The 14,457-nt window shown below is 39.4% G+C and overlaps 1 protein-coding gene across 3 annotated transcripts in view; it reads right to left on the reverse strand.

The window, feature by feature from the left end:
- CRTC1 (CREB regulated transcription coactivator 1) overlaps nucleotides 1-14,457 on the reverse strand; it is a 55,345-nt gene that overhangs the window by 20,608 nt on the left and 20,280 nt on the right. For 2 of the 3 annotated variants that reach the window (XM_064497297.1, XM_064497295.1), the window contains exons 3-11: nucleotides 12,904-12,951; nucleotides 9,823-9,960; nucleotides 8,734-8,795; nucleotides 7,800-7,894; nucleotides 6,188-6,273; nucleotides 5,808-5,851; nucleotides 5,283-5,503; nucleotides 1,678-1,814; nucleotides 779-1,030 (exon numbers count right to left, since the gene is read on the reverse strand). In XM_064497297.1, the coding sequence (XP_064353367.1) occupies nucleotides 779-1,030; nucleotides 1,678-1,814; nucleotides 5,283-5,503; nucleotides 5,808-5,851; nucleotides 6,188-6,273; nucleotides 7,800-7,894; nucleotides 8,734-8,795; nucleotides 9,823-9,960; nucleotides 12,904-12,951 (1,083 nt within the window). The remainder of the gene's footprint in view (nucleotides 1-778; nucleotides 1,031-1,677; nucleotides 1,815-5,282; nucleotides 5,504-5,807; nucleotides 5,852-6,187; nucleotides 6,274-7,799; nucleotides 7,895-8,733; nucleotides 8,796-9,822; nucleotides 9,961-12,903; nucleotides 12,952-14,457) is intronic. The other variant, XM_064497296.1, reaches the window with a different exon arrangement.

Here is a 14,457-nt window from a genome sequence, read left to right on the forward strand (position 1 = left end):
CTGCCAGGAAGACACAACAGGTCAGACAACCAGGATCCTTTAGAGCTAAGCAAAACGCCCAGAGAATGAGCCATGAACTTCCTCCCTGGCTACCCTGTTATCCTATCCTGCTCTGCATTTTGGATTTTCATATGTAGAGAAAGACAGAACAATTCACAACAGACCACACTAAAACAAGCAAGAAAAAAAAAATCTATCCGTAAATCATCACAATATGTATTACACTCCATTCCTTAGGGGGATCTGAAAGCAGGCACCACAAATCCAGTTTTTGAGGATAATAATGTATGCTACAAAATTCCTTAAAACGGAAGTGTTCTAAATATAGAAAGTATATCCTGTGTCTGATTTTCTCCAGCTTTTCAAAAATGCTTGTTAGCAGGTTTACCAAAGTTCTGTTAACTCCTTATCTTGAGTCTATAGCACCCTATGCATAACATACAATGTGTTGGGAGTGCATTATATTTAACACCCTGAAAATGCATGTATGCGACAGCAGCAGCAAGGTATGAAAAAAAAGCTGACATCCAAGATATAAACCTAATCAAACATATGGGGTTATAGGGGGCACAGTTTGAAACTATGGCCACCCTAAGAGCATACTAAAACCAAATTTTATCTTTAAAACATGTAAAGATTGATTCAATCAAACCCATTCTAAGTCTACTGCAGACTCTCCCTAAAAGTATTACAAGGGCTGTCCAGTTTGACGCTACACTGTACGCCACCACATTTTCTGAACAAAGACTCTATCATCTTCAGCTGCGCCAGAGCTTACCGAGTTGATATCTATTCCCATTGACGGCTGGCTCTGGCTACCCGGAGGTGACTGTGGGATGGTAGAAGGTACCGTGACGGAGAGCGGGGGAAGTTGTGTTCCTCGCTGTAAACCAGAGGTCTGCATTAAAGGAGTATTCTGAGGCAGGGTGCTTGCCACCTGGGTCTGCTGCTGTTGCTGTGAAGTTGTCTGGGTAAAAAATGGATATGGGGGAAGCTGCTGCTCGAGAGACAATGCATCCATAGCCACGGCCTTAAAAAGAAGAAACAAAATTATGCATGCTGGCAGATAATTCCCCTTAATTTTCAGGCATCTAAAAGTTTCATATCAAGTAAACAGGACTCAGCAATTCTGAAAGTTATCCAGTCTTGCATTTAAAAAATATAAACATTTTTTCAAGTAAATAAACAAAATGCATTTAAAAATATGTTTAAACAGTCAAGAACATGTTTCAAGGGACTTAGGATCACCTTCAGTGTACTATAAACAAACACTGTCTAAAAGCCCAGCTGAATGTCTGGATCAGGAATTGACAACCCAGTCAGTCATGAAGTCATACATATGAAAACAACTTCAACACTTCACTGAGCTTCTCTCATGAGTTAGAGAAATGTCTTCCAAATTTCGAGACTAACTTTCGAGACAGGGCGCCCCAAAGAAAAAAGTGTCTTAGTGACATTTGCCAAGGTTCTACAACAGTGAAAGCAAAATACATGTCCTCTACAAACCTATTTCTTTCTGTCCTTTAAAAAAATAAAGACAGACACTGAATTAATGAACATGTTTAAAGAAGAAAGTTATACAGCAAGAAAGATGAAGTTACAGCTAGGTTCTCCATAGGCAGAGGGAAACAAAATCAACCATGGTCTAAAATTTTCCTTCTCCAAGTGAGTTCCTACCTGAGTAATTGGTGACAAAGGGGAAAGCGTAGGAGACATTTGCTGTGACTGTGGTCGTCTTGAGTCTGCACTCAATGAGAGAGGACTGACAGCTGGCTGACGGTGCTGCTGGGACGGGGCTGGCGTTGTTGTCATTCCTGTCAGTAAGGAACAAACCAGCTTAGATGAGAACAGAGTAATGGATTATTGATACCTGTATAGAGGTAATTATATAAACTATGAAAAATGAATGACTGAAGTCTACAAACACTTAAGGCAAAGTGCTGAATGTGCCTACGCCAATTAGGCTGAAGCTCTTTAGCTAGCTTGCAATTCATTTTGTCAGCCTGGAGACCACCAGTATGAGAGGACAATCCCTGTAGCTATCATGGACCAAAACCAGTCATGGTTGTTCAGGTTTGTGCACAGATACGGACTTGGAATTGAAATACGCAGATCAGCTTCCAAACTACTGAGCTTCCTCAGTGGTTCGTGGAAACGTATTTGCGACTGTGCAGAGGAAGAGCATGAAGAGCAAAAAGTGGGTCTGCAGTATGAGCCATTCAAAAATGGAAAATCAGAACTTCATCTTCAGGTAATATCTGCATAGATCAAACTAAAGCTTCTCTAAGCAAGTGGAAACGTCACTTAAAGTCAACCAGTACTAATAATGCCCTCAGGAATGATGTATTCTCTCATATTGAGAAGATTCTCAACTCTCATATTTTATATTCTCTGCCTTTAAGGCCCTAAACCATAGGTATACTTCCTGTACACCCTTTGGGTTGCACACGGCCAAAGAACCCAGAAGAATCCAGTTCTGTTTTGTTTCTAAGAGTTCAAACTTCAGGAAGGAGACAACAGATCATGTAACAAGACTAATCAAGGGGCACCTGCAACATCAAAAAAGAAAAAAAAAAAACCCAAACCCAAACATCTTTTTAATGCTACATGAGGAAGAAAACTGGTTACACAGGAAATACTCCATTTTTGATAGCATACCAATGCACAGAAAGGCAGGAAATATCCTTCACACTCTAAAGAGCTGTGATCTAGCACAAACGATCTTTAAGATTAACAAGGGAATTCAGGCGGGAGAGCTCATGTAAGCACTTAAAATCTGTATTTATGACAGCTCAACTAAAGAGCAATTCTTGGAGCCATTCTAAAATATGTCTCTACTAGTTTCCACTATCATATGTCCCAGAATAGATAAAACCACAGACACAGAGCCCACAACACCTGAAAAAGCATCTCCTTAAGCTACCTGGCAGTTAAGCGTCGTGAAGCCTTTGGGAGCTGTAAAGGTTCTATTCCAAAGTGAAACAGGAAGATAAGTATTACCCAGGAAATAAGTAAAAAAGACCAAAGAGAGAGACAGCCTAGGACCCTTCTGAGAGCAAGAGAAGTTTCTGATAAGATGGAGCTCATGTTTGGGGACCCAACAGAATCATCCAATACGAGTTCATCAGCAGAAGATGCTCCAGCGCAGTAAAATTTCTTGGAGCAGACAACTAAAGCATTGTCATTTTGTTTAAATTCAAAACAAAGTCCAGAAGTTTTGAAATCTGCCATAAAATATTTCCTATTTTCTCCTTCACCCTAGAGAACTGAGAGACCCTGGAAAGTGGTTTCAGGACAATCCAGCTAGTGAGCTGTCCTTCTAGAGCTGCCAGAAAAGAGGAATTCACAGGAGCCTGGGAGCTCCTAGGCACTTGGCAACTGTTCAAGGCTTCCAGGCAGGCTGCCAGGGAGCCAGGAAGTCCAGGCTGCCAAGGAGCCAGCAGGCAAACTGGCTAAAATTGAGCAGATTATGAAGACTGCCTGGTTTCCCCTAGAATGTTTTCAAAATCAACACTGTCTCACGGAACATGTCAGTGAACCAACAAACTCAAATGCACAAACACGTACTCTACTTTTTTGGCAATTCTTTGAAACCTGACAGGTGCTTTTCCCCACCTTTTCTTGGGGCTGCTGAGGGCATGTCTGTACAATGCACAAAGCTCCTGCAAAAGATTCAAAAGCATTTACGTTTTCTGCTAAAGAATTAGAAGATAAAGTAATGAAAGGAAGGTTTGGGAAGATCAGGGGGGAAAAAACAAATGTGGACTATGCCATTGATTGAACTATGGAATAGTCTCCAAAGAGAAGCAGCAAAATCATCAACGAATATCTTTCATTTGTAATTTCTAAGATTCTTTGATAGATCAGGAAATGTCTTCAGAGCAATTATATACTTACTGGCTTGGTTTTATAACATTTACTTTGCTAAATATGGGTAGTGCAAAAACTTTAGCAACCAAATCTGGCCTAACTCCATGAAGATAATTTGTTTCTTTTTAAACATACACTAGCTGTCTTAACACAGACTTGCTAAGGTCTACCTGTATGCAGGTCCATCTCCAGAAGCGTCTATGTAAAGTGACAGAGAGGTAGCCTGCTTTGAAACCAGAAAATTTGTTAAAAGATGCTGCAAGTTTTTGATTTACTCAGCACTAAAATGGGTAAGCCACATTCTTCCTTCATTCGTAAGCATCACTGCTTAGTTGTAACACTACATTAACCTGATTAGAATTATTTCCTTTCGTCAATATGTGAGAGGATTTTTAAGTGGGTAAGGAAGTCCTGCATACGCTTGCATTGTTGGATACAATGCCTCATTTCTATTTTATGTGGTTGTCATTAACCAAAAATTCCAACCCTCTTCACCGCTATTCTCTAATATGACCCAGAGAAATTATTACAAAACTAACAATCCCCAGTTTAGGGCATTGGCCTATAAAGTTAACTAGTCCCAAAATTATAATATTCATACTGATCAAATGACAAACTGACAGCATGGCAAATATGTATTTTTTTAAAATTATCAGTATTGCAGCAAAGTTCAAAAGCCCCAACACTCAGGCTCCCCATGCTGAACACCTCAACAGCACTTGACAAGAACTTGCAACAAAAACTACACTGCATAAAGCTAAGAAGGCAACAATTTCTACCCAAAGGCACAACAGCGAAAGTTTTTAGATCTTAAGGTGTGCAGTTACTATTATTTCCCAAAGTCCTATTATATTATGTAGTCTGAAGTATTCATGACGTTTTCAAAAATTAACCAGTGAAGTTTACGAGAGCTTTACACCAATACACCTCGTTAAAGGTTTATATTATTTTGATTGACCAAAAGACAAACTTGGTGATCCGACTGAAAGAATCCTCAAACTGAAAAGATATCCTAAAGGAATGAACGCAAAAGACCTAGTTAAGATATTTCCACAATGCAAGTGCTGTGTGGTTAGGATCAAGTACAATGAATTACAAGGGAGGCAGAAGTTGGATGCTGGGTCTGTCCTGTAAAGACTTATCCAAAAGAAAAAAGGAAAAAAAAGGTTTTGGCCACCCAGAACGTAAGAAAAATGAAAGACAATCTGTGAGTCATATAACTTATTATAGCTTTCTCATTCTTCATACAGAAACAGCTGAATAAACTTGTTTAAACAGAAAGGTCAATCAACAGTAAGGTACAAATCACCTGTTAGACGAAACAGCAATATTCAGCAATGCAACTTCCGTAATTTAAGACAAGTGACATATTACGGACAACCTGTAAATATCTCTCAGAGTTATAGTCTTACCCTGATTGGCAGTGCTGATGCCCAAGTGAGTCAGATTGGCAGCAAGATTTCCGGTACTATTGGAGCTACTCAGGGCTGGGAATGTGGATTCCTCAGGATCTAATGGTGTTGGGAGAGGGGAAGGGAAATGGATGTTTGTCAGGTCTGGCAGGGAGCCGCCCGTGTTATGTGTAGCAGGAATCAGCGTTGTAGTGTTTTCTTGGTCAGCTGATGGAAAGATGCTAAATAGGGGAGGGAGGAAAAAAAGACACAAAGTCAGTTATAAATTTTAGCCTTGATTAGATCCTTTTAAAAACATTTTTAAAAGGGAGGTTGCCATATATAAAATATTATATTGTATTTTTGATAAACCAGTTTAGAGACATAATAGTCAACAGGACTCAGAGTCATTCAGGTTTGTCCTGTTGCTATTACAGGGTTATACAGTCCAAGAGCTTTTCAGAAAATGCAAAGGTAAGAGGGCTTTCAAGGTACAACATACTTTCTTAAAGATCTTAACGCAGCTTAAGGCAGCTCAAAACTTACTTGATTCCTGGAACTTCACATGATTTAGGTCTTGAAGACCCTGTCTAAAAGAGAGAAAAGATATTTTAAAGGCAAGGATATTGTTAGAAATTGATGTTTAGGATAAATTTTAATCAGTAAGTTTATTTAATTTAATACATTTGTATAGAAGAGTTCTATGAAGCTCTTCAGAAGAGATGTATCATCATTGCTGCTTTAGGCATGCACGCGTAACATTAGACCAGAAAGACAGTTTATGTGCAAGTGATTTGTGGCTAAATATAGCATTTAATCTCTAATCCTGGCAAGTAGTTTGTTTTGGTTAGCAATATTTAGAACATTTGTTTACCTAAACGGGTTTAGAAAATACATCTCTACACTTCCAAATATGAAATTTCTACCTTTTTAGTGTCCCATCCTTGCTTAGAGAGGGTTTTGTCTGCCTCAGAGGTGGTTTCCTCCATTCCTGGGACAGTCAATAATAAAACTAAAAAAAAAAAAAAAGCATGAAAGAAATCATGTCATAATACTAAGCTTATCAAAAAGACATTTTCAGTTTAGGTATGTAGCTGTTACAAATACCTTAAGTAATTCCTATTATCAAATCCATATTTATGCAATTCTGTTTAAGATGATTTCTATTCAATGTTATACTGTTCTAGAAGTGTTATATGGAATACATAACACAACAACTGCAATGCAGTGCACACGTATTTGATTGTTGTGTGTTCACCTATCACTCGGTGGGCGTTTAAGGATTAAATTTCTCTACACAGATTTAGGAGCTTTTAAAACATTTCTTGAACTGACAGCAGAAACAAGGGCCAGCAGAGGGCACCAAAATTGTTAGTGCCTGAGGGCTGTGCTTCAAAAAGCACTGTTTGCAAGCCTTGCCTCTGAGAGTATACTCACTAATGACCTGAATCCCAAAAAACTAGATGAAATCTTGCTGTTGTGTGATATTCTATCTTAATTGCGTCCAGTTACTTTTGTTGCTTGACACTGTTTATGCAAGAGGCTAGCTCATGAAGGCTAATTTACAAAATAGAAATTCTGAAAACTACTCCCAACAAGGAGCTCTCTAGTCAGCAAGACCAAGATAATTTGACTTTCCTTCCAGGCTTAAGTGTGTGTCCACTACAAGATTTAAATTCTGTCACAGTAGTCAATATTTCCAGTTAAGGAAGTGCATATGAACAATCACAGGTAAATATGAAGAATCTCAAGGTCAATTTTGGGACAGATTTACATTTTTGCATCTCAAAACATTGGTCTCAGACGGAAAGTCAGGTATACGTCAGACGAGGTTACCAGAAATAAAATTCAGCAGTCCTAAGTATTGCAATGCAAAATTGATTTCCAGAATTTAATTTCTGCTAGTTAATATTTAATGAAGCTGCCAATGTGAAACTTGTCCTAAGTCATTAGAATAAAGCTGACAAATTAATATCAATATCTGAAAGAAACATCTATTATAGCAATTTTCTCCATTAGAGTTACTGATATTATTGAGCGCCTGGAGCACTAATTAATACCTAAAACTATATGAGCCATACACAGGGAAAGGAAACCTCACTATTGCACACAGTATCCAGCTGTTACCTGCTAACAGCTGTTCATGAAATGAAGGTGAAATGACAGTGTCTCTACACTTGCCTAGAAGCTACTACACACTGGAAACCTCCAGAAGCCCTGAAGGAAACTCACCAGGATCCCACCAAGCTCAGATTACTTTTTCCCACTGGGCAAGGCCTTAGAACGACAGGATACGGCATACAGGATATGTTCTGCCTTAGCTTTATATAAACTTTTCTGGATTGGAGTATCCAGAAGAGAAAATGAGGTCCTTTGTCCCAATTCCTGTGTAACTGAATCTAGAAAGTTTTATGCATACTTGTGCATATAGAAAGAGACAAGTATCGATACATGTACATATAATCTAAATAGAATTCTTTGAATGCTACAAGTATTTTCACTGGTTTTGTCTGTTTTTCACTGGTTTTGTCTGTTTACCTCTTTTCTGCTGCATGTCTTGTGACCCTCCCGAAAATGATTCTTGTTGAGTTGGAGTCATAGTGCTCTGGTGCAGGGCTGAATCAGAATTCGTCCTGAGAGGAAGACAAAAGCATGTTTTTATTGTCAGTTTCTCTAAGTTAAAGAATGTTTAACCTCAGACAAAGGTAATCAACTTAGGAAAAACTGCATTTACTCTGCATTAAACAAATAAAAACAAAATTATCTATGGTATACACCAGGCACAGTTTCTTTATGAAACAATCAACTCGCAGAACAAGTTAGCTCAAGTTTGAAGAGTAATTGTTTCAATAATGGCACTTAGAGAAACACAGGATAAATTGTTTGCCATAGTCAGAAAATCATTTAATATGTTTTAGGATTGTACATGACCAAATAATGCAACTTTGAAGTCAAAAGCTGTTTATATATACTTCTCTGGTTTTACTAGTCTTTAAGAAAAAGCATCCCTGTTTTATAGGGAGGGAAAATGACTGGTTCAGGGATGCACATATGTTGTGGAGCCAGGAACCACAGGTGTTTCCATAGCCAACAGCTCTCACATGATGAATTGTCCTTAAACCTGTGATTGTTGGCCATCACTTCGGCAACTCACTGCCAGCTTCTGTACAGTGAGAAAAATGCAAGTCTTTTACAACTCAACAGTTCTGGGGTATGCCTTAGAACACGTCTGGCAAGATTTACCTTCACAAAGATCACATTAGCTGACACACCTTAAGTTTAAAAGCCGGTCATCTAAAAGAATAAGCATAATAAAAGAAAAAAAATCAAGTTCTAAATTCAGTAAGTCATGGCAATTCAGATGACCAACTGCTATGGGGAACATTAAAGGCCTTTTTTGCGCATGAAGAGGTTATCATAGCATCAGAAAACGCAGACCAAATACTAATGCACATGCAATTTTGCTACTAACCTTCTCCAGCTTGTATCTGATGGAGGTGACAGATACACAGTGCCATATGGACAACTGTCTACGTGATTCAATTAGTTAAGGGGAAGAACATCACTTTCTCACTTAAGTAACCAGCCTATTTGAAATCTTTTCCTAAGAAATAATTCAAATTACCCTGCCAGAGCCACTAAGCTCAAAAGAGAAAGGCAAAGCAGATTCCCTATGGAGAGCATACTGATTTTAACAGGACATTCAAACCAAAATACACATGCTTTACAGCTGATGTAGAATGAAGGAGTACTGTTTAAAACATCAAGCCTGACAATATAGAGACAAGCTTTTGACTCCTACACCAAAAGAAGCCACCTTAAGACATAATGACTCCTCACAACTTCTCAGTCTTGGTTTTTGGCCATTTCCCAGGTTGGCTTTCCTGATATCATATTTCTGAAGGTAAGCAGCCCTCAAAGAGATCGTATAACACCACATTTATCTGGCTAGTAGTAATGTCTGAGCAACAAGATGACCATCCTCCTTTCCAGTTTCTGAGCATCTAACTCTTTCCTCTTGAGAAGCTGTCATCTCTCCACTCTCCCACTTGCACATTCCCTTTAGCCCCATCAACCCAGTCTTCCTGTGGAACACATTTTAAGCCAGTCAGCAATAAGAAGCTAATTCATTTTCACAAATGGCAGGAAGAATAGTGCTCGGCAGATGCTAAGCTGATGAATCAAGCTGTAATAAAATACACAATGAACTGCAAAGAATTCCACTTTGGATTTACTCAGTTCTGAAGGGAAACTCAGTTTTCACCAGTACTGCCTTATGTGTTTCATCAAAGGATCTCGATCCCTCTCAGCTTCGTGTGTCATTATCTCCACTTAGAGCTGAAGAAACCAACACAGAGAAAGGTAACTGCTTACTTTACAGAGTAGTAGATATTTATAGACTGGATCACAGTTCAGAAAAAGTAGATGACATTAACTGTACAGAGATGGGAAGCATCTCTGACAGGTGAGGATGGGAGGAGGGAGCAAACTGCAAAAACTGAAAACTGTAATGTTGTTGAAACGGTAGGTTTCTATTGACACCTCATAAACCAAAGGATATTTGTCTTCCATGTTTATCCACGGAGAGAGGACGTCGATGCGGAGAGCCAAGACGATTTCTGTCACGATATACTCTGTCCACCAGACCGTGATGCCGAGTTGTTCTGCTTGTATCCAATCCAGACGACTGAAAAGGAGTCTAAGAGAGATGCATAAAGTTCTAAGCAGAAAAATATATGCATGAGCTGTCTGCCCAGAAGTTATTAATACTGTATGCATGGTTGTGTTATTTTAAGAAATAAAACCCAAAAAAGACATGGACAAACTACAACATGTATATTTTTCCATCACTAACATTTTCGCTATAGCCATGGAAAGTAATTACCAAGGCTATCTCTTCCAGACAGAGATTAGAGACAAGGGGAGGCAGACTATGCTAGATCTGCCCTCTCGTAAATCAGTACTGCTCTCCAGCCTTCATATCTCTGAAACGCCAGAACTGATGGTGACAAGGAGCCTACTGACAACTGCTGTTTACATTCCCTCGGTGTAGCATGCAGCATGCATCCAGAAGGAACATGCCGACAACCAGAGCTTGAACTACAAGGGCAGGAGATGCGGGAAGAAGATGCACAGTGATCCTAACATTCATCTGAAGCTTTTAAGAAACACTCCACTCTCTCTCGAGACTTTCTTTCGCCCCTCCTCTCAGCATAATTATTCTAAGGGGACACTGACAGAATAAAGAAAAAGAAGGAAAGAAAAAAGAAAAAAGAAAAGCAGTTTCCTTCCTCCGTCTAGAAAAAGTTACAGCATTCAATATTTTTGTAACCGGTGTTTATTTCACTAGGTTGCACAGTGAACCCAGATGGGTCAATTCCACGCCCGGAATCTTATTGGCACCTATATCCTAAGAGTGTTTAACTTGTCAGCAACTGACTTCAGAGAATCTGAGGACAACATAGAAAAGATAAGGAAGATAAATTTCCACTTTAAGCTGGAAAACTTCTGCTATATTTTTGAAGGCCCATCTCAGTGTAGAGCTGGGGGGGGGGGGGGAAAAGGTCAGCCTCTCCTCGTACTTCAAAAGCAATACATGGGCATCTAGGGAAAAAAGCTAAACACTCTTCCATTCCTTGCCAACATGAGCAGCTTTGCTGAGTCCCTCAACACCATCTGTTTGGAAATCCAAAATTTGCTCTTCCATTCAGGTGATGCATGTGGCAAATGCACTGTCCTGTCTGCCAAGCCATGAAACCATCTGGCTTCCACACTGATCTTTTAAAAAATGCCCAGTTAGGCTGTTTAAGTGACAATTTCTAAAAACTTTTACATTTAAATGTTCTATCTGTAATAACTTTTTTAAAGCATCTTTCTAATATTTTTAATTCCATTCTATTTAGCAAATATTGGCGTCTCCCTCTATGCATACACAACCTGCGTTAATACAACAGATGCGAAGTGGCTGTGTTGTTTATTGTCTTGCTTAAGGACCAACACTGGCTATGCAGCAGGACACTGCTTAAGTCAATGTGTAACCAGGAAAGGATCGCAGTAACTTTTGGCTATACTCCCCCCACCAAGATGATGGTGTTCTGCTTCAGCTCCTTAATAAGTACGACTCTTGTATGAAGATTTAGAAACCTCAAATCATAGCGTCTTGAATTTAAGTTGTCTAAATTAAGACATGTTGGTTTAACCTCTGCTGCAAATACTAAGCAACGATCTAGTTCTTCCTAACTGGTACCATTCAGAACTGAAAAATATTCATAATTCCAAAACACCAAAAAATGGCTCAAACTCTTCTTTGTGCTCTTATTACACCAACTCTATCCCAAACGGCAGCAATATTTCCAAATTAATACATGTGTGCTCAGAAGATCAACAGGAGAAGCAATTTCCTATGTCAGTGGTCTCAACCACAATGTTACTAAAAAAGTTTCTGAAGCATACGGAACACAGACCTCACCTGCAATTTAAAAACAAGCCAATACAAATGAGCATACAGACATAAAGCTGAATGTAAAGACTGTTCTTTCTGAAGTTTTCAAGGAGTTTTATGGCATAACTTCCATTTTTAAAAAATCACATCCAAATTAGATTTTTGTTGTAACAGTGGAAAAAGTAAACGTGGACCATGCCCCACTCACAAATAGAGGGCTACAGTTTATGATCAAATAAACGTGCTAGCAAGGAACTTTTGGGTAAGGCAGTTCTTTGCCTTTCCAGGAACAAAGATCCCAAGTGAATCCCCAACTTGCTTAGGCAAATCACAAAAGAAGGCAAACACCTGAGAAAATGGGCATCGCCTCCAAAAATTCTTCTGGCTTCTCTCAGCAGCCATTACATGAAACTTAATCTGGACCAAAGACCAGGCAGCTCACCTTCATTAAAATCCCCATCCCTGGAGGGCACGTGATACTTAGCTATACTGCAAAACTGCAATAAAAATGAACAGATCTGAGTGTCAATTGTATTTGGACAGTGAAGCAGTACAACTGCTTCGCTCCCCTGAAACAGACTCGGAGATTTGAGACCAGAACCCTACCAAAAACTCCACAAGACGCGGAAAAATTGCTAAATACTTACAGACAGGAAGGAAAAAGCTCAGTGCTTTAAAGCAGCAGTGTCCCTTTACGATTTATGAAGACTGATTTATGAATAAAAACAAGCAAGGTAGATGAGGGGGAAAGTGAAGGAGTGGTACCTAAGAGTAGCTTACATTTCAGTGCCCCTGAGTGACAAGCAGCATTTTGGTAATCATTCTTCCTCTCCCCATGGAGTTTAACATGCAGGCTAAGTGCACATGCTCAGAGATTGCTTAAATCACAGGCCAAGACAGTGCCAAATAAACCACCGTCTGCATCAAATTAACCCCCCATAAACCATAAGTAATCACAGGACAGACCACAGCAAGTCCAGAGAGTCTGTACAGGAATTATTATGCATGTTCCAAACTGGGATGCATGGCAAAACCTGTATTTATATGACAGACCGTAACTCCTTTGGAGCTGTAACGGTGAATCAAATAAATACTGTGCATACCAAAAAAAGTGTAACATGTGCTAAAATACGTATCTACCTGGGCAAACAGTACACCAGTCCTAAATACGTATTTGCACAAACCTAAATGTTTGTTTACCAAAGAGACAGGAACTGCTCCAAAGGCTTCTGCCAAAGCTCCGTTGTGCTGTAAATGCAAAGAACCAAGATGCTCAGATCACTAACCCTCTCACTAAAGACAACCACACAGGCATCACCTGATCAACACATTGCACAAATAGCTTTGATAATTGAATCATACTTTAGCTTAAAATTGAGAAAACTGGAAACCATTCACACCTGATACAAACAAGTACATATTTTTATTTTGTTGCTTGTCACCATTTATTATCTGTAACAGTATCACTTTTTTTGGGGGGGGGGGGGGATTTGGATTTGTTTTTGAAAGAACATATAAAAACCTGGAGTTTAAGGATCAACTTGTTTCCATATCCTCCTCTATTCATCCATAAATTTTTTGAGTACTCACTTTCAAGCACCACATTAGTTTCAGAACTAAAAAGATTCTATCTAATAACTGTCAGTAATGGCCATCGAGCACAGAAGTACTCAAATACTATTGCCTAAAAAGAACAGTAATCATTAACCTCTTTAACAGGAAACTAATGACAAAATCTGTGGATCCTGAAAAGATAAGATGCCTGTGGACTAAAGTTAAAGACTTCATAACATCATAAACCTCTGCATTGTACTCCCTAAAGACAACCAGATTAAAATAACTCTTCGCCTCTCCTCTTGCCCAAAATTCAAGCTCTTGAGAACTTTCAGAAATTCATCTGCCTGTGTGTGTGTCAAAATGCACAGTTAGAATTTGTCATCAGTAGTTTCTCTGTATTTATTAAGCCAGCCTTCATCTGAAAAACCACAATCTACAAAATTTCATTCTTACCACATCCTTGCAAGACAAACTCTAATTGTTACGACTCTAAAACATGGAAGACTGATACAGAAATTTTAATTACTCTGAGCACCCCTAATCACCTAACTATAGAAATCAGGAGTGTCAAAATCATCGGTCACCTAACCCTATCCACTACACCTCATCTCCTGTCTAAACATGCTTACCAACAGCAAAACTGGCACATAAAACACTAATTTTCTGTTCATGATTGGGGGGGGGGGAAATCAAAAACAAAAAACAACCACACACCCACATTTTCCTTTAAGCCAGGCCAAAGAAAAGAAGCTATTCTTAAACCAATTTGTGCTCCATTCCCCCTTCCCTTCTCCTCCTAAAACCCATGCACGGAGCACACTGCCATGGGTTAGCCTCTTCAAGACTCGCACCTACCAACACTTTCTACACCACCTCGCACTATTTACTTCCACTTTTGCTTCGAATCTACAGCGTTCGTTACAGAAGAGTCCATTACGAACCTGATACTGAACACAAGCAGTACCATGAATAATCACTGACAAAGGAATTTCTCTGCCTCTGCCTCTGCTTGACCCAAAAGCATCACGATCAAGGACAGGAGAACCAGCACTCGGCACTGCAGGAACATGCACGCGTGCCGTACAGAACAGTGCTCCCTTCCAAAAGGGCGAGACTTTTCAGAACATTTAGGGTGGCCTGCTGCGGCTGCGGTCCTACGGTCTGAGCCTGCCGCTATTTCACAGTCTCCTGGGAGGA

The sequence above is a fragment of the Dromaius novaehollandiae genome, chromosome 25 (assembly GCF_036370855.1).
Source record: "Dromaius novaehollandiae isolate bDroNov1 chromosome 25, bDroNov1.hap1, whole genome shotgun sequence".
NCBI lineage: Eukaryota > Metazoa > Chordata > Aves > Casuariiformes > Dromaiidae > Dromaius > Dromaius novaehollandiae.